Genomic DNA, 19676 nt, shown 5'->3' with positions numbered 1-19676 from the left:
GACAATCAATGACAGACAAATAAAGAACAAATTTAAGATTTAACAAATTAATTCTGCAGATTTTATTTTTACTTTTATTTTTAAGTTTGAGTGTTTTTTTTACAAGTCAAATACAATTGCAAATAGCTTTGAAAATAAGATTTATACAAATTCGGTAGGCTGCATTACACACACCATTTGTTGTATGTAAACATCTCTAGAACACAGTAACAGCGGTAGGGCTTGTGTGTCATCTGTGGAGGTTTTGATAGGTGTGAATCTGCAGGGCAGTGAGAGAGGGAGTCATCCTCTGGAGAGACTTGAGGAAGTATGTGCGTTTGATGGTGGAAGCCTCCATACTCTCCTCCTGGAGAGTCAAGAGAGCAGCCTGGAAAACAAACACAACAGAGGTTACAACATACAGTACCGAGGTTACAATATACAGGACCGTATCAGTTTCTTTGGGACATTCAGATGCAGGTGTAACACTGTACCTCTTTGCAGAGGTTTTCTAGGTCGGCTCCAGAGAAAAGCTCAGTCTGAGCAGCCAGCTCCTCCAGACACACGTCAGTATCAAGAGGCATGTTCTTTGTGCACACCCGCAGGATGGCCACACGCGCCTACACACACACACACACACACACACACACACACACAGAAAGTTAGAGTAACATCAATCTCACACATACGACAAAGTATTGTATTCTAACATGAAGTCATGCGTTACCTGCAGGTCAGGTGGGGGGACGTAAATGATGTGGTCCAGTCTGCCAGGCCTGAGGAGGGCGCTGTCTAGACAATCTGGTCTATTGGTTGCTGCTACAATCATTACGTCCTGGTTACACACTTCCTGGCAGTCCACCTGCGAGGGGCGTGAAACGACACACATTTTGTCTATTACATGTGTGTACATCTGTGACTGTACGAGGAACCACTGGATAATCAACTTCTATCAACCAACTACTGAGGAGGTTATTTGTTCACAGTGTAGTGAGTAACCATGGACACTGTATCCCAGTGGTACATAAAATATTGACAGTGCCCTCCTATTTCCTTAAAACAACTGATAGATGATGTCAACTGTGAGTATCTGCTCAATTACCATACCATTTTCCATCGACTGACTAGAGTGAGGAATATCTGACCTGTTGCTCTGTGTGACACTCTTCCATTCCCTCTGCCTGGCGGACCTTCTCTGTCCCTCTCCTCTCCAGGGTCCTAATGCCCACCCCGTCCAGCTCATTCAGCAGCACAGAGAGGAGGCGTGTCTGAGTGCTGTGGGGCGTGTTACCCTCCGACCGCGAGCCAATCAGAGAGTCCACCTCATCCAGGAACAGGATGGAGGGAGAGCAGGCCCGCGCCTGGCGGAACAGCTACACGCACGCACACACACACACACACACACACACACACACACACACACACACACACACACACACACACACACACACACACACAATACAGTTTATCCAAGTGATTTTATCAATCATATCATGAAAGCAAAGTACAATGAGGCTCACTAAAATCATGGGATCAGACAGCTTTAAATATGCTACACACATGAGTTCATATATGTATCATAACCAGTCTAGACAGTTTGAAGATCAGATTGATGAGTAAAAGCAGACAACCGTACCTCTGCCAGAGCCTTCTCTGAGTCCCCTACGTAAGGGGAGTACAGGTCGGCTCCACTGACGGAAAGGAAGGCACAGTGGGAGGAGGCAGCAGCAGCCCTCACCAGGGTGGTCTTAGCACAGCCCGGGGGTCCGTAGAGCAACACTCCCCGGGGACGACTCAGGCCCAGACGCACAAACGCCTCGGGGTATATCATCGGCCACTCTATAGTCTACAGCAGCAGAAAGAGAGAAAGAGAGAGAGAGAGAGAAAGAGAGAGAGAGAGAGAGAGAGAGAGAGAGAGAGAGAGAGAGAGAGAGAGAGAGAGAGAGAGAGAGAGACACAAAGTCAGACCCTGAGATTACACACCTGTTAGAGTATCAATCTGATTTTGAGGATGGGCTTTCATTACATAAACACATTCAAATCCCTTTTCATCAATGTTGTTCAATATCCGATATATAAAAGTGTGTTGGTAAGAGAGTAGATTGAATGTGTGACTAATGACGGTGCTTCATCAGTACCTGTCTGAGTTTGAGTTTGACCTCCTCCAGCCCTCCTATCTGGCTCCAGGAGACAGGGGTGACCTCAGTCCGACCCAGGCTGTCCCTCAGGCAGGACGGTCGGATCGTCTTCAGGGCCTCCTGGAAGTGCTCCGTGAGCACCACCGCCCGCTCCCCTGAACCCTGATGACACCAACAACAACAACAACATGGTAACAACAACAACAACACAAACCACAGGAAGGATCAGCACCAGAATCAAGGATACCAACTTGACTGATAACTCAGTGGAAGTGAATATGGCTCTGTTGCAACACCGACACATTACATAATGCTGAATGGCGTTTCTAATGTGGATGTTTTTATATTGTATCATCTCACCTGTGTGTTGCGTCGTATGGCCTGCATAGCGGCCTCCCTGCAGAGGGCACTGAGGTCAGCTCCCACGTAGCCTGTTGTCCTCTGTGCCAGCTCTGCCAGGTCCACGCTAGCACACACTGGCATCCTCCCACACAACACTGACAGGATGGCTGCCCTTTGCTGCCGTGTGGGAGCGCCAATGATAATCTGGGAGAGTGCACAAAACAAACAAACAAAACATTGCACCAATCACCATTTGGAAAACGTATGGATGCGTAGCTAGCTATACACTATTATACCGTGTTCCAACTTTTATACACTAGCCTATATTATGCCACGCTCATAGCTGTAGCTACATAAACAGCCTTACCTCTCTGTCAAACCTGCCCGGCCTCCGTAGGGCGGGGTCCAAGCTGTTGGGCTGATTGGTGGCGCCCACGATGAGGAAGCGATCTGATCGGACCATCCCGTCCATGAGGGTGAGCAGTTGAGCGACCAACCGGTTCTCCGGGGCAGAGGAGCCCGTTCGCCTCGGACACAGAGAGTCCAGCTCGTCGAGGAACAACACACACGGCCCCTCCTCTGCCGCGGTCCGCGCTCGCTCAAACACACCCCGGAGGCGCTCCTCGCTCTCCCCTGGCCGAGACCCCACCACCTGTAGTAGAGTAGTAGTAGTAGTAGCCATAACAATTGTAAGTAGCTTTCATCGTCTGAATAGTATATTGACATAAACATAACACATTCATAGCCTTATCAAAGATATAAACTCCTGTAATTCATACTTTACATATCAGGTTCGAATGACAGAATGAAAACTATTCAGTAGTGTGGGTGTTACTGTTACCTCTGGTCCTCTGACCACCACCAGACTGGCCCCCACCTCCCCCACCACGCTGCGGACCAGCAGGGTCTTCCCCACGCCGGGCGGCCCCACCAGGAGCACCCCTCTGGGGCAGGAGATCCCCAGAGAGCCCAAGGTCCTCGGGTAGATTAGGGGCAACCGGAGCATCTCCTTCAGAGAGGCAGTCACCTGGAATAGGATCAAGAGGGATTAGAGAGACATTGACAGAGATTACAGATTATGCACACGATGTTGGAGCTTAGACTGCTCGGGTAATTTCATTCAGCTCTATTTGGCATCTATTGCAGATATGCTGAAGAAATCAGACATGAATGACGTCACTGCCTCCTACTGTTTCCGCTCATTCTAGTTCCTCACCTCCTCCAGTCCCCCCAGGGCAACTTTGGGCTGGTCCTTTAGCTGCCCTCTGTAGTGCCTGAGAGTCTGTGTGGCAACTATCTCCACACCAGTCTTCGAGGTGACCAGACCAGCCACAGCAGAATCTGGGTTGACACTCTCGATGACAATGAGTTTAATCTCAGTTTCAAAGTCACCGACATTTACGGTATGTTTCTCGTGCACATATACTCCTTTCAGCATGTCTTTCACAAGTTCATGAATGAAATTAGGAGGTGAGTTTTTCTTAAACTCCATACTCTGTATGACCACAGTGACTTGGATGCCTCTCAGCTTGGCACAGGTAATAGGCCTGAGCTGGCTGGGGCTGGGGCTGGGGCTGAGGGTGAGATGTGTGGATGGGTGGGTGAGGAGGTTGGGAGAGGAGCATTTGGGGTCTATCTGGAGGAAACCCTCCGCCAGGTCCCCTCTCGGCCAGGCGGTGCACAGACAGGCTCCCCCAGGAACAGACACCAGGACAGGGGACCCCAGGTTCAGTCCCAGGCTTGCCATTAGGCCTGGTCCCATTCTGCATCTCTGTGTGCCGCAGTCTGTTTGGTCCACTGGCAACCCTCTCAGAGGCATGTCCTCCATCAGTGCTGCTCTCACTTCCTGGGGGGCGGGGGTAAGAATATGAGGGACTTTCAACAAGGCTATTTGACTATGAACGTAACCAGGCAATATGCTAATGGATCTCTGTCTGTCTGACTCAATCACGCACGCACGCACGCACACACACACACACACACACACACACACACACACACACACACACACACACACACACACACACACACACACACACACACACACACACACACACACACACACATAGTTGCATAGGTCGGCTATTTTGGCGATAGGTTTGGCTAGCTAGCTCACTTCCACTGACAACATCTATCGAATTCCAAAGCACACGCACGAACAACACTGTGCTACTTACCAGTGAGCACAAGCTGGCATGAACTGTTCAGCGTCTTCAACACGTGTGTTTGTGTCTTCTTGAATTATCAATGCTTTGACTACATAAGTATTTTGACAGCAAAGTTCTGTACACCGCCTCCCATGTTTACAACAGCCATGTGTGTTGAAAAGAAGATGGCCAACTGTCCGTATTCCCCTGGTTGGAGTTGGTTGGAGAAACTGATTCATATTGCTAGAATCATGGATTCTATGTTCATAAAATAACCTAGAGACATTTAATTAGTGATCGTGAAATTGTGTAAATTGTGGCCTTGATTAAGCCTTTACGAAAGGTCTCCACTATTTTAAAATCTAGGTTTGGTCATAGTCGCCCATCTATTTACCTCTTATTTTTCAATCATCATCCTCTGACGCCACCTGGTGTACAACATGGAAATAACTTGCAAAATAAAGTTTATCGAACAAAAATTGCATCCATTTTATGAAACTTGGCGAAAAAAGTGCGTTTCCAAATGTCATTATTTCTTTTCAATTAAGAGTCCAAATTGGGTCTGTTTTAAAAATGTCTGTTAGTCATATTATATTACATTATATTGTTTATTTTAAAACTTGTTATAATGGTCGATGATGATCAGACACTTCATTGGTCCATGATTCTTGAAATACTATTCTCTCTCCATTCTTATTTCTTTCCTTTTCCGTCTGAATTAAACGCAACCCGTGACGCCTTTATTGTGGGTATCACAATAATCACATGGTCCTCTATTTATAGTCAGATACGACTGTGATACCGACGGCGCGCTCCACCCACCGCTGTGAAGGTCGTCCGAACTCCCGACTAGTTTAATAATTATGTGATATTTCTTAAACACTGCTCTACTTTTCCCGTACAAGTAGTGAACACAGGTGAAAGGAATAAAACGTAAAGGTTAGTGAGGAATGTATGACTACTGCTCCTAGACTTACTTTACTTCACTTCTCACAGGACAGTTTGAAATCCAAGCGCTGGACAGACAATGGACTACAATATTCTCCGATACCAAGTCAAGTGAACGTTAAACTAAGTTGAAAACCTGAATGAAAAGGGGACTGCAGCTTTTCTCAGCAGGTGCAGCAGTATGCCTAATGAATGGTTGAGTATCCCTACTCAACAGCAACAGGTCTTAACTTTCAATGGAGATTGTTTGTTATTACCTATTACCCCTATGCCTGATTATATATATGGGGATAGTTAGGGTTAGAGTTAATGCAGTGTGTGTATGTGCAAGCTGTGTCCGCTGAGCTGCTCTCATTTACCAACCCACAACATGTCATGTGGATAATCTTTCTGCTCCTGCCCCCCTGCACCTGCCCCTGCCCAGAACTGCCAGGAATGTCTTGGCATACTCTCTTACTTCACCGTCATATTTCCAGATCTCGCGAACCTCTGTGAAGTGTGTAACCAACCCTGTGACAAGAGTGTGGTGTCCTGTAGAGCTGAAATGTCACACTGCCGTCGCTAGGCCCCAGCAGCAGACTGTGTGTGTGGGTTCAGGACTTTCTGGGGGAGGACCATGTGCTTTGCCATCTGACCGTTGAGTTTATCTCCCACCTGTGTGTGTCCAGGAGCTGCTGAGCGGATCCCTCAGGACAGGACAGTCCCACAGTAGCCATGTCGACCCTCCTGCGTTGCGTCTCCTGCTCTTCCGTCACCTTGTTCCGGCATGGTGTCCGTCAGAGGATACCTGGAAGGAGGTGTTTCAGGAGCTTCCCTGTGCTGCGGGACCAAGAGGCCTCCAAAGGTACAGTAGACTGCTTATCTCTTTCTCTTGTTTTTAGTGAACGTATCTGCAGTGGACAGTCTTGGGCCTGGGTGCTTCAGTTTATGGCTCTGTCCCTGCTAAGGCATGTGGAAACAACGGTTCAGTCGAGGACATGCTCTCCCCTGGCTGGAAGAGTGGAAAAAACCCCACAGACCAGACCAGGGAATAGTAGTGTTTGGATTGGATTGTAGGAGAACTTGCCTAAATAGGAATCACTGGTCTGAAGCAACTTAGCAAGCTAACTTCACTCTGGTAGCTAACCCTGAGTCAACATGTAAGAGGTCAGATAAAGGTGAAATGTAGTTCTTGCTGCTCCATGGTTGTTTTCTACCTTTTAGCTCCTCTGTGGTATCAGAGTTAGAAGTAGTGCCTGGAGCGGTGTGTGTTGTGTGTTTGTATGAGTTTTGTGTATTACTCAGGATTTAACTCTGGGTTTAGAAGCTGTCTGAGAGGCAGTGCAGGCCTCGCAGTGGAAGCTGGCTCTCCGCCAATGAGCTGCTAATAATGTCTCTGCGGCGGGGAGGTCGTCATGCCGTGTAAGGACAGATATGTGAAACCTGACTCTCCAGTGGGCCTCGTTTTCCACAGCCTGCCATAGCAAGCCCTACCTCCTGCCTCACTCCCTAGCCTCGCCACCCCATGTGCATGTATGTTCCACTGTTGCATTAAAAAAACCCAATAAAGATGGAGCATGTTCCTCCAGAGCTGTTCTGAAGTGCAAACCTCATATTCATTGTAATGCCTGCCTCCTCTCTCACCTGCCTCCCGCCCTCCAGTGAGGTTGCATTAGTGTCTGTCTCTGTTTGGGATGCCTGCTTAACTGAATAAATTATATATATTTTTAAGATAATCCTTATCATTTCATGTTTGCCTCTAACCACTTGTTGCCTCTTTCATCTTTAATGATTGCTTATATTTGCCCTCTTTGGAGTGTCACGGTTTACAGTTCCACTTCCTGGGTACTTGGTTCCTACAGGAGGGGCTGCCCCCTGCTGTATACTTATGTCAGCAGCGTGTGCCATACCAAGCAAAACAATGTGTGTGTCTGTGTGTACTAGACGTGCTGACCTTAATCCCCGCTCTCCCTGCTGTGAGTAGTGATGTTGTGCATTTATCCTTACCTGTGTATGTGTGTGTGTGTATATAGACTCACACCCCTACTGTATCCTCAGGTATGAGCTTTGAGGACCAAGTGTGTATGTGAGTTTCTCTTAGTGTACCCTACAAGACTGTGTGTGTGTCTTTCCCCAGGTGTGCTGTACAAAGACCTGATGGTTGGTGTTCCGAAGGAGATTTTTAAGAATGAGCGGCGTGTGGCAGTGTCACCAGCGGGGGTGGAGCTGTTGGTCAAACAGGGCTTCAACGTCCAGGTGGAGAGTGGAGCCGGAGATGAGGCCAAGTTCTCTGACCAGATGTACAAAGAGGCTGGGGCCACTATCACTGACACCAAGGGAGCCTTCGGCTCGGACCTGGTCCTCAAGGTCTGCATCGTGCTCCTGTAGAACTTTGTCTAGTTCAGCTGTGTGTGTGTGTGTGTGTGTGTGTGTCTGAAACCCAGCTTGGGAGGCCTTGCTGTACCTAACCCAGAGTGAGAGATTGTTGTTGAAGGACGATACAGGAGTGCTGCTTGGGGTCAAAGTGTGCCAATACATAAAAGCCTCAAGGCACATTTTGGAAGGGGTTGCGCTTACTCACATTCCAAAGTAATGATACATGTGTATTGATTTATGAAAATGAAATTATGATTGAACTGCCCATAACAACAGTATCTGGCCTGACACGGAGATTAGCCTAACCCAATTATATTCCATTCCGTTCCATTCTATTCTCCAGGTGCGAGCCCCTGTGTTGAACGAGGTTACGGGGATGCATGAGGCGGAGCTGCTGAAGCCCAAGGCCACCCTGGTGAGCTTCATCTACCCAGCCCAGAACCCAGAGCTGATGCAGAAGCTGTCAGAGAGTCAGAGCACCGTGCTGGCCATGGACCAGGTGCCCCGTGTCACCATCGCACAGGGATACGACGCCCTCAGCTCCATGGCCAACATTGCAGGGTAGGCCACACGCACATGCACAGGCACATGGATGCACAGGCACATGGATGCACGCATGCACACACACACTTTTTACAGTCATGTGTAATTGAAAGTGTGTGTTCTTGCCTTGCAGGTACAAGGCTGTGGTCTTGGCTGCTAACAACTTTGGCAGGTTCTTCACTGGTCAGATCACTGCAGCAGGAAAAGTACCCCCAGCTAAGGTACCTCCATCACCTGCTACCGTGTGTGTGTGTGTGTGTGTGTGTGTGTGTGTGTGTGTGTGTGTCCTACCATTACCCTATGTCATCAGTGTTTACCTAAACCCTACCCATAATGAGTAGCCTCTCCGAGCTGTCGTGGGGTAAATGTGACCAGTATAAAGGCTCTAGGCTAGTACATTGACCACCTTGTTGTTAACCCCCAGGTCCTGGTTATTGGTGGTGGAGTGGCTGGGTTAGCAGCAGCTGGAACAGCCAAGTCTATGGGAGCCATAGTGAGAGGGTTTGACACCAGGTAGAGTACACACATACAGCACAGCACTACTGCTGCAGATGATGATGATGATAATAATGATGATGATGACAACGACGATGTTCTACGATGTTCTTTCCACTCTCAGACCAGCAGCTCTAGAGCAATTTAAGTCGTTTGGGGCGGAACCTTTGGAGGTGAACATTGAAGAGTCTGGGGACGGGATTGGAGGTTACGCCAAGGAGATGTCCAAGGAGTTCATCGAGGCTGAGATGGCTCTGTTTGCCAGGCAGTGTAAAGAGATTGACATCCTCATCAGTACTGCACTTATTCCAGGTAAATATATATCCCCCCTTGCTTTCTCTCTTGTTTTCTCCTCTTTTTCTACAGCCCTTCTCTCTTCTATTCCCTCCCTTATCCCTCTTGTCTTTCTATTTCTTCTGTCGGTCTCTTTCTACCCGTGTTTGTCCCTTTTTTTCCTCTTTCTCTCTCTGCCCCATGTGTCACCCCCTCATCCTCACCTCTTCCCTCTGCCCCTCAGGAAAGAGGGCACCTATCTTGATCAAGCGTGAGATGGTGGAGTCTATGAAGGACGGCTCAGTGGTGGTGGACCTGGCTGCAGAGGCAGGGGGCAACATTGAGACCACCCAGCCTGGGGACCTGCATGTTCACAAGGTGAGGGCTATGTCTCCTGTGCGTTAAACAACAATACAACCACTGGTGCTCTGACAGGGGTTCAGACCAGGAGATGGAGCATACTCTGTGTGTGTGTGTGTGTGTGTCCGAGGGCACAGGAGTCAGTGTGTGTGTGTGTGACTGGAGTCTCTGTGTGTAACTAAATTGTGTGTGTGTGTGTCTGTCTCTCTCCCAAGGGTGTAACACACATCGGTTACACGGACCTGCCCAGCCGTATGCCCACCCAGGCCAGCACCCTATACTCCAACAACGTTCTGAAGCTGCTGAAGGCCATCAGCCCAGACAAGGACTACTTCCACTTTGTGCCCAAAGACGAGTTTGACTACGGAACCGTTGACCACGTCATCAGGGGGACTATGGTCATGCAGGTGGGTCTTGAGTAAATCTTTCCTTGAAACCCCCCTCCACTGGAGGTAGATTGGTTTAACCCACTGTGCCAGGAACACTCTTGCCAAACTGGCCTCAAAGAACTCCAGCCCAGCTGGGAACTTTCTCACGTGAGGATCAGGAAGGAATGTTATGAATTTTCAAAGAATTACTTTTCCAGGAATTACTGCTTTGACACATTGTTTATGGCAGAGCGAGAGCAAGCAACCTCCATGGGGCATATCAAATTACTCATGGTCAAACTGAGAATTATTCAGGCTACTTAAAAGGGAATTTATCTTGCAGAGAACTCTTAACTAGTTCAGGATTGAATATTGAAAATTGTGTATCTTATTGTACATCATCCGTGACTCTCATTTTGGAAAATAAATACTCAAATTATCAGGGCAGGGTCCCACAATATTGTATGCCAAATTCTTTTATGTCAGTTTCTCACGCTAAACTCTTTATTTTCTATTTCTCGTATTTCTCATGGTTCTCGTATTTCCAGGAGGGCAAGAACCTGTTCCCATCCCCTCTCCCTAAGACGTCCCCCCCAACTGCCCCGGTCAAACAGAAGACTGTAGCAGAGCTGCAGGCTGAGAAGGCGGCTGTGGTCTCTCCATTCAACCGCACCTTGACCTCCGCTAGTGTCTACACTGCAGGTCAAACACATACACATGCAACACACTAAGCTTTCTCTCTCTTACACACAAACACACACTTATGCACGTACTTACGAACACATACACAGTCACGAACACACACACACACACACACACACACACACACACACTGAGCTCTCTCTCTCCTGTCTCTGCAGGTGCCTCCACGGTGTTGGCGCTTGGCATCATCGCTCCTAATTCGGCGTTCACTCAGATGGTGACGACGTTCGGCTTGGCGGGGATCGTGGGATACCACACGGTGTGGGGCGTGACCCCAGCACTGCACTCCCCTCTCATGTCTGTCACCAACGCCATCTCAGGTCAGGGGGGCTACAACTCACACACAGTACCCATCGTACACTTGTTTATGGCACATATGTGGTTGGATTTGTGGTTGTGTTAAGCGTGGTTGTGTGTTGACGTTGTGGTTGTGTTCCTCCCCAGGTCTGACAGCGGTGGGGGGTCTGGTCCTCATGGGGGGCGGTCTCACCCCCTCCTCCCTCCCTGAGGGTCTAGCTCTGGCTGCAGCGTTCGTCTCCTCCATCAACATCGCAGGTTTCACTTCCCTGCAGCTCTGACACGCACCAATCCTTCAACACATAAACCAGAAGCTAAATAACTAGAAAACTTTAAAAAAAGAAGAAGAAATGTTTTCCCCTTTCTCACATGCCTGCTAGCTGTCTGTTAATGTTGTTCCTACCTATAGTAAATATACAATACTTTTTTACCTGTCTTTTACCTGTCCCTGTGTGTCACCAGGTGGTTTCTGCATCACCCAGAGGATGTTGGACATGTTCAAGCGTCCCACAGACCCTCCAGAGTATAACTACCTGTACCTGCTGCCTGCCACTGCCTTCGTAGGGGGCTACGGGGCCTCAGTGGCTGCAGGGTACAGCATCGAGCAGGTGACAGAGCAGACAGGGCACCTTGCTACATTGACAGATACAGTACCACTGGAAAAATGAATGTCTCTTAGTATTTGTTGCGTGCTTGTTTTTTTGCTCATCAGTCAACATAAATGCATATAATGCATTATGATTATGATGAATAGGAACATTTTCATGAATGTGAATATTTGCCTGAATGTGTCTTCTGTGTTGTTGTCAGAGGCTATCCAGAAACTGATCATGCTTCAGGGGTTGTTGTGTAAACTAATGAATGTACAGTCACTAGGCTAATGTTTGTGTTATTGTGTAGATGATGTACCTGGGGTCGGGCATGTGCTGTGTGGGCGCGCTGGCAGGCCTCTCTGCCCAGGGCACCAGTCGTCTGGGTAACACCCTGGGCATGATGGGGGTGGCAGGGGGCATCGCTGCCACCCTGGGCTCCCTCAAACCTTCCCCTGAGCTGCTGTCCCAGATGTCCCTGGCCATGGCCACTGGAGGGACCCTGGGTACGTACAGTTGATTTGACGGGGACAGTGCACATGAATCAACATTTCAGTCGTCACTTCAACATAAATGAGCCATGCGTTGATTAATGAATGTTTCAGTCTGGAACTGAAATCAAAACAACACAGAGTGAAAAGTACGCGCATTTCTAAACAACTGTGCAATCTGTCATATGATCCCACTGTTGTTTAGAGATATCCAAAACCATGATAAATTAGTTTACACGCTATAAACTTTGCATCTGATTTTTGTTTTCTTTGAGGAATGAGTGAATTTCAATAAATATGATTCCACATCAATCATCCTGTCCTGATGGAGCAGTATTCATGTTGATATGTCTCTGTGTCTTGTCGTAGTGATGTTTAAGAGCGATATGATGAACAGTGTTATTCTCTGTGAAGCCTGTAGCAATTGGCAAACATTAGTCTGTTTACTGGGTCTGAGATTAGTAATTCTATCCTTCAGAGAAAAACTGGTTCTTATTATCTGTATCTCTATCGTTTTATCTGACAATACGCTTAAAAGCCTCTGGAGTATTTGGTTGCTTTAGAAGTTAATGCCCAATATGAATACACATGTAATTTAATGCAGGTGTGACCAGATGTGTTATGAGTGTTCATGCTTCACTTGGGCGTGGTGGATGAGAATAGCGATGGAAAATGCATACATTAATGTTAGCCTAACTCAATGTTAAGCACACAAACTGGGTGCTGTTATGTGATGGCTCACGTGTGTATGTGCCATCTTTCTTTTGTCCCCTGGTGTGTGTATACTCACCTGTCTGTTGTGTGTGTGTGTCTCCAGGTCTGACCATTGCTAAGCGTATAGAGATCTCAGACCTGCCTCAGCTGGTGGCAGCGTTCCACAGCCTGGTAGGGCTGGCAGCCGTACTGACCTGCGTGGCAGAGTTCATGATTGAGTTCCCACACCTGGACACGCACCCGGCTGCCGGCATGGTCAAGACTGTGGCATACCTTGGCACCTACATCGGAGGGGTAACCTTCAGTGGCTCGCTGGTAGCCTACGGCAAGCTGCAAGGTACAGTGGCTGCACTGAAAATAAAGGATAGTGTTGCATGCACACACACACACACACACACACACACACACACAACTATCTGTCCTCTGGTGCTGATTGTCTCCTTGCAAAAGCTAAAGATACTCTAGTAAATCGTGTGTGTGTGTGTGTGTGTGTGTGTGTGTGTGTGTGTGTGTGTGTGTGTGTGTGTGTGTGTGTGTGTGTGTGTGTGTGTGTGTGTGTGTGTGTGTGTGTGTGTGTGTGTGTGTGTGTGTGCACGCTGATGATTCTGGCGTGACTGTCGCAGAGGAATGTTGTGGGCTGGATATGAAAGTGAATGTTTGTTGAGTGAAGACTGGAGGGTTGTTGTCTGAGCTGTGGATGGCAGAGACTCTCACTTGGATTAGTGGCCTGGACTGAGCAGGGCATTCCAGTTGGCTCAGGAACACTGTGGAGAACTTGTTGACAAGTTGTGGTCAAACCACAAATCCACAATTTGCTTTTCAGCATAATCACCATAATCAATCTCTTAGGTTGCTGATTAGTGAGGAGCCTCCTCTCCTCTCCTGTCTTCTGCTGTCCTATCCCCTCCTCTGATCACTGACAAATACAGGCTGTCCTGCCAGTTCTTCCGTCTGTTATACAACCAAATTACCCCCCTCCTTGCCAATCAATACACACACACACACACACACACACACACACACACTCTCTCTCTCTCATTTGTGGCACTGGCTTTGCATGTCTCGTCAGAGTCCTGTTTATTTTGGCAATTGGCATAATCATGACAATGTTCTGGTCTGATCAGTTCTTAATCCACCCTATCTGGATTTCCCACACATTCTTTTCTCTTCCATTTGCCTTGTCAATTTGTCCCACTCTTCTGTTTTTATCCATCATTTTCTGTATTACTCATCCTCCTTTCTCAGTTCTGATTGGTTTGTTGCATTTCATTCTACCGCTCTATGCTTAGAGTTTCACGTTCCAAATTCTAGGTTCCTTGTTTGGGGCTCTTGGTTTGGTCAGAGGTTGTATATACGTCCTTAAAGAGGCTTTGGTGTACTGTTCCGAGTTGAGAATGTTGTTGTTTATTTCCATGTTCCAGGCGTTCTGAACTCCGCCCCCCTGCATTTGCCGGGACGCCACATGATCAATGCGAGTCTGATGGCGGCGTCGGTGGGCGGCATGGTTCCCTTCATGCTCAGCTCCAGTTACACCACGGGCATGGGCTGTCTGATTGGCGTGTCCGGACTCTCCACCATTATGGTAAAACACACAATTTCATGACGAACACTAGGATTTGGCTTTGTTTTGACTAGCATTCCTGTGGCGTTCTGATGACACATGTTGTGTATGTGCAGGGTGTGACGTTAACTGCGGCCATCGGGGGCGCTGACATGCCAGTGGTCATCACAGTGTTAAACAGCTACTCCGGCTGGGCCCTGTGTGCAGAGGGCTTCCTATTGGACAACAACCTCATGACCATTGTAGGAGCTCTGATTGGCTCCTCTGGTGCTATCCTCTCCTACATCATGTGTGTGGTGAGTGTATATATATATACACACACACACACACACACCCCACCACCACTCTATCGTACTCTAACAGTCTCTGCCCCCCTCTGTATGCAGGCGATGAACCGCTCCCTGCCCAATGTGATCCTGGGTGGGTACGGTACGACCTCCACGGCGGGTGGGAAGCCGATGGAGATCGTTGGCACCCACACAGAGGTCAACGTGGACCAGTCCATTGAGCTGATCAAAGAGGCCAGCAGCATCATCATTACACCAGGTACAAGAGGGTCTCACGCACGCACACACACACTCTCTCTCTAGAACCAAAGCCAACTCTCTCTCTAGAACCACCCCAAACACAGAGACATGCAGGCCCTTAGCCATAGGAGGAACAGGAGAGGGAGGTTTGGGTTCAGATCAGAGAAACTCTGATGATGCACACCTGTGCTGTCAGACTCCCTTGCCGCTGGGCTGCAGTGTGTACTCTATTCTGTACTCCAGATGCTGCTCTCCGAGAGCTTGAGCCAATAAGACTGAACAGACCCGCATCTGATCAGAGCAGACATTATAAACAGTCTAAATGCAGCTGTTGTCTTGCCAAGACAAACATGACAATGGAGGTAGCGTTGTTTAATTTGGGAAGAGTAAAGAACCGTAAGAAGTGTATATTAGTAAACAATAGTGTGTGTGTGTATATATGTGTGTGTGCATATATATAATAAGACACATATAAAGTATATATGACCATGTGTTGATTCAAACCTACGGTGTAACATAATTTGGGATGACACTTTGTTTACCTCATACAGTGGTGGAGCCGAACAGGTACAGATAGTAAGCATGAGAGGGAGCTGTTTGACCATCTTATAACCCTGCTTTACTGAGCCAGTCCACAGCGCCACACACACACACACACACACTGCCCCAGTCAGACTAAAAGACTTAAAGGATGTCCTGCCAACTGTGGGGCCAACACACTGCCAACTGCCAAATAGGGTGTCAGCTTTAGATGTTGTTTATCAGTAATGCAGCAGAGTTGATGTGAGGAGAGAGAGAGAAGATGGGAGAGGGAGGTAGGGAGACACACACAGACCAAGATGGGGGAGAGGGAGAAGGGGAGAGAGAGAGTGAGAGTGAGCAGGAAAGAAGAGGCGGTTGATACTGAGACGATTGATTGACTGATTAATTCATCTTTATTTCCCTGAAATGTGAGGAGTCCAAGTCACAGTGACCCAAGCAGCACAGAAGGACTTAATTCAAAGCACTAAGGCTCGTCTTTGTTTTCTTTGCTTTTGTTTTGAACATCAGAAAAGAAACAGCAGTCAGGTCAAACACACTGGTTTGATTATAGCCGTGAGGACAGAGAGACATGAAGGCAGGCAACCCTAGACAGAGTCAGGCGTTACGATAGTAAACCAGAAAAGCCTGGTAGTGGTGAAACAGAAGGCCACAGTTGCCTGGGGGGAGACCAGGGGTCAAGGGTAGGGGGTTGAACCTCTCCAAAGGGACTTGATTAGGGGTTTACATTTACATGTTTACATTTATGGCATTTAGCAGACGCCTTTATCCAAAGCGACTTACAACAAATACATTTGTCTAAATAAGTGAATCATCTATCCATCAGTCATCATAAGAAAAAGTAATCTATGCCAGGACCAGGGGCTATTGGCAGTCACAATGCTAGAAGAAGGAGTAATTACTTTTTAAAAATGTATTTATTTACAGTAGATTTACAGTAAACTTGTACAGGGGGATAGTGGGGGTGAAGAGGTCTTTAGGCTGTTAAGATGTAGCCTGAAGAGATGGGTCTTCAATCTGCGGCGGAAGACAGTTAGTGACTCTGCAGTCATGAAAGCAGTGGGAAGCTTGTACCACCAGCAGGGCGCCAGGACAGTGAAAAGCCAGCCGAGGTGGAAGAGCGGAGTGATTGGGCAGGGGTTTGGGGGCTGACCATTGCTTGCAAGTAGGGAGGGGCTGATTCCTTTGCCGCCCCGTAGGCAAGCACCAGGGTCTAGAATCTGATGCAAGCTGCTACCGGGAGCCAGTGAAGGGTGCTAAGGAGGGGGGTAACATGGGAGAATTTGGGGACATTGAACACCAGACAGGCGGCAGCATGTCAAGGATCACCCCAAGGTTCTTGGCTGTCGGGGAGGAGGTCACAGTAGAGTTCTCTACTGTGATGAAGTCTTGGAGAGGGCAGGGTTTCCCCAGGAGGAAGAGCAGCTCAGTCTTGTTAAGGTTGAGCTTGAGGTGGTTGGCTGACATCCAAGCGGAAATATCTGCAAGACACGCAGAGACTCGTGTTGCCACCTGTGAGGCAGAAGGGGGGAAAGAAAGAGAGTTAAGTGTCATCTGCGTAGCAGTGGTAGGAGAAACCATGTGAGAAAATTACTGAGCCAAGAGATTTGGTATAGAGGGAGAACAGTAAAGGCCCTAGGACAGAGCCCTGGGGGACCCCAGTGGACTGCACCACTCAATTCCAAATGTATTGTATTGGTTTAATCTATTGCCCTTACAGCAGGCACCGCCAACCTTTCACCTCTACACAGATATCTGACCACTGGGTCACGCAGGGGTTACACAGACACAGGAAAAAAAGAAAGGGGGTTTCTTGCATGCAATGTCTACACACACACACTCTGAGACAGGGGAGCCTGCCTTGTGTTAAGTGTAGAGGTGAGTGTATCAGTCATGTGAGCTCTGTGTGTCTGTGACAGTTGTAGTGTGTGTAACATTGTGTGTGTGTGTGTGTTTACAGGCTGGGGTCTGTGTGCAGCGAAGGCCCAGTATCCCATCGCAGACATGGTGAAGATGCTGAAAGAACAGGGCAAGGATGTCAGGTGGGTCTACTCCACCTGTGACACCCACACCCTCATCATCAACAGTGTGTTACACCTGTTAAACACCCACACCCAACCTCCATACTCTTAATCATCATTAACCACCACTGTCTGCTGTTTATTTGAGTTGAGCACCAATAGTCCCCACGTAACAGAATGAGATAATGACATTTTCTTGTTAGCTTTTGAAAATAACAGATCCGGACGAATTCCCTTCTTTCCATTTGTTTTTTTACAAATTACATTGTCTCTGTTTCGTGGTCATGAATCCTGGCAGGTTCTGTCTCGTTTTGTTAAGACAAAGACAAAACACATCTGGGCCTGATATCTTAAAGTGGGAAACATCTTTATTATCTAAATAAAGTGCAAAGCTGTGAAGCGCTCTCAAGAGCTTTCCTAGACAGTATTTATAACTGGGCAGGGAGAGATAGAGATGATCCCAGAGGGTTTTAGGCATGTCGACCTAAAGAGGTTCACTGATCTAAATACGCGTTTAGTCTACATCGTTAAGACAAACTGTATGTTCTGGACTGATGAGGAGGGCTGGTCGATCGTCTTCACCCTCTATGGGCGTAGATGAAATCCAATAGGTGAACATCTGGATCATGAGGTGCAGGCAGGTCAACGAAGAAAGAAAAAAGGATCTGCGTATAGTTTCAATGCTCTGAAATGTGTTTGTTGATCAGTTATTTTGTGTGTGTGTGTGTGTGTGTGTTGGCAGGTTCGGTATCCACCCCGTGGCAGGCCGTATGCCAGGCCAGTTGAACGTACTCCTGGCTGAGGCTGGAGTTCCCTATGATGTGGTCCTGGAGATGGACGAGATCAATGATGACTTCGCAAGTAAAGAAGCACAGACATATTCGCATGAGTTGACTGATTATTAATAAAGCCCTTGAGTTAAGATCCAGGTATCAGTTATATAGTACCTCTCTGCTGGTCCATATATTGTCATCAGTCCTGAGAGGGTGGTGGTGCTACTCAATCAGAACTAACATAATAAATACACCTCCTTTCATCTTAGTGTTGAGCGAGTAATGATGTTTAGACATACCATGTATCAGGGCAACAGGCTGTTTTCATAGCGACCAGCCTTCCACTTGGAGACACATGGTTCTGTTTATGACAGAGGGAGATACGTGCAGAGCAGGGAAACCCAATAATGTTGGATTGCTTTCTGACTGGACTGGTTTTTCCCTATTATAAAACTTGAATTTATGTGTTTGACACGCAGAGACTGACTTGACACTGGTGATCGGTGCCAACGACACGGTGAACTCTGCAGCTCAGGAGGACCCTAACTCCATCATCGCTGGCATGCCTGTCTTGGAGGTCTGGAAGTCTAAGCAGGTGGGTTTTTCTAGTCTGAAGGTCACACACCTGTGACAAATAAAACGTCACCTCCATGTCAGAAAATATTTAGTTTACATCCTTCAATGCTGTGCTCTCACATCTCTCTAAGCAGTATGACAACTTGATATCTAGGATTACATTGGCTCCATGCTTTGTTTGTAATGATTCAATTACCTGATCTGCCTGAGATCTTTTCTACCTGCCGCTATAAGACTGTACAACTCCTCCTCCGGCTGGCTCAATTGTGGGGGGGGGGAAATCAGAGTCAGGCAGGGGGATGTTAAATCATACTGGACTGTTCTTACTGTATATAATGTTCCAGAAGTCTTTATTTTATTTGTATTCTATTTTCTATTGTCACTTTATTTTGTTGTTTGTGATGTGAGCTGCTGTAACACCTTAATTTCCCCATGGGAATCAATACAGTATCTATCAATGACCTGTACCATGTCCCTTCTCTCCTCAGGTGATTGTGATGAAGAGGACTCTAGGTGTGGGTTATGCTGCTGTGGACAACCCCATCTTCTACAAACCCAACACATCCATGCTGCTGGGAGATGCCAAGAAGACATGTGACAACCTACAGGCCAAGATTAGAGAGGCCTACTATTAGATAGATAGAACAAATCCACTCCCCATTGGCTTTCCCTCAACATGTATTTATTTCTCTTTAATTCAGATGCAGGACAAGGTTGTTCATTGTAGGATACATTTTTTTCACTTTATGGCTTGATAAAGATTTCTTGTGTCCTCAGTGAATGTGATGATGATGAAATGTTGGATGGTGACGATAACGAGATGTTACAGGTGTCCAAGATCACTTTAAACTTGATCAATTAGAATTAGCCCAGCTGCATGTACTGCCTGATTTGTAAATAAAATATGTTTAAATGTGATTCCTGTCAGAACTCATT

The 19676-nt window shown here is 47.4% G+C and overlaps 2 protein-coding genes across 3 annotated transcripts; one reads left to right on the top strand and one right to left on the bottom strand.

The window, feature by feature from the left end:
* Positions 1–72: 72 nt before the first annotated feature.
* Positions 73–4747, bottom strand: afg2b (AFG2 AAA ATPase homolog B). Its single transcript, XM_083690965.1, has 11 exons — positions 4637–4747; positions 3676–4305; positions 3301–3486; positions 2827–3111; positions 2478–2663; positions 2118–2279; positions 1616–1825; positions 1125–1352; positions 707–841; positions 474–599; positions 73–367 (listed from the first exon to the last, which is right to left on the bottom strand). The coding sequence occupies exons 2-11, from the start codon at positions 4285–4287 to the stop codon at positions 230–232; spliced, it is 2268 nt and encodes a 755-aa protein (XP_083547091.1). The 5' UTR covers positions 4288–4305; positions 4637–4747; the 3' UTR covers positions 73–229.
* Positions 4748–5428: 681 nt separating this feature from the next.
* On the top strand, positions 5429–19658 carry nnt2 (nicotinamide nucleotide transhydrogenase 2). 2 transcript variants are annotated; one of them, XM_083691109.1, is made up of 22 exons: positions 5429–5545; positions 6223–6398; positions 7671–7900; positions 8253–8470; positions 8586–8673; positions 8877–8965; positions 9072–9259; positions 9465–9598; positions 9796–9987; positions 10497–10650; positions 10809–10970; positions 11095–11205; positions 11410–11555; positions 11848–12043; positions 12846–13079; positions 14164–14324; positions 14420–14599; positions 14690–14849; positions 17331–17412; positions 18134–18252; positions 18644–18759; positions 19229–19658. In XM_083691109.1, the coding sequence occupies exons 2-22, from the start codon at positions 6269–6271 to the stop codon at positions 19373–19375; spliced, it is 3237 nt and encodes a 1078-aa protein (XP_083547235.1). In that variant the 5' UTR covers positions 5429–5545; positions 6223–6268; the 3' UTR covers positions 19376–19658. The 2 variants fall into 2 exon arrangements, with proteins under 2 accessions (XP_083547235.1, XP_083547234.1); XM_083691108.1 differs by lacking the exon at positions 5429–5545 and having other exon boundaries at positions 6045–6398.
* Positions 19659–19676: the final 18 nt, after the last annotated feature.

This window comes from Argentina silus (genome assembly GCF_951799395.1).
Source record: "Argentina silus genome assembly, chromosome: 19".
NCBI lineage: Eukaryota > Metazoa > Chordata > Actinopteri > Argentiniformes > Argentinidae > Argentina > Argentina silus.
Note: the sequence above shows the minus strand (reverse complement) of the source record. Positions and strands in the feature narration are given on the sequence as shown.

What these genes read in the sequence shown, in the direction of transcription:
- afg2b (XM_083690965.1), bottom strand. Translation starts at nt 4,287, where the DNA reads ATGGAGGACATGCCTCTGAGAGGGTTGCCAGTGGACCAAACAGACTGC. An exon ending in CCATACGACGCAACACACAG is followed by an intron (nt 2,280 to 2,477) that starts GTGAGATGATAC and finishes TGGTGTCATCAG; the next exon opens with GGTTCAGGGGAGCGGGCGGT. An exon ending in TCCCCCCACCTGACCTGCAG is followed by an intron (nt 600 to 706) that starts GTAACGCATGAC and finishes GTGTGTGTGTAG; the next exon opens with GCGCGTGTGGCCATCCTGCG.
- nnt2 (XM_083691109.1), top strand. Translation starts at nt 6,269, where the DNA reads ATGTCGACCCTCCTGCGTTGCGTCTCCTGCTCTTCCGTCACCTTGTTC. An exon ending in TCCATGGCCAACATTGCAGG is followed by an intron (nt 8,471 to 8,585) that starts GTAGGCCACACG and finishes CTTGCCTTGCAG; the next exon opens with GTACAAGGCTGTGGTCTTGG. An exon ending in CCGGACTCTCCACCATTATG is followed by an intron (nt 14,325 to 14,419) that starts GTAAAACACACA and finishes GTGTATGTGCAG; the next exon opens with GGTGTGACGTTAACTGCGGC.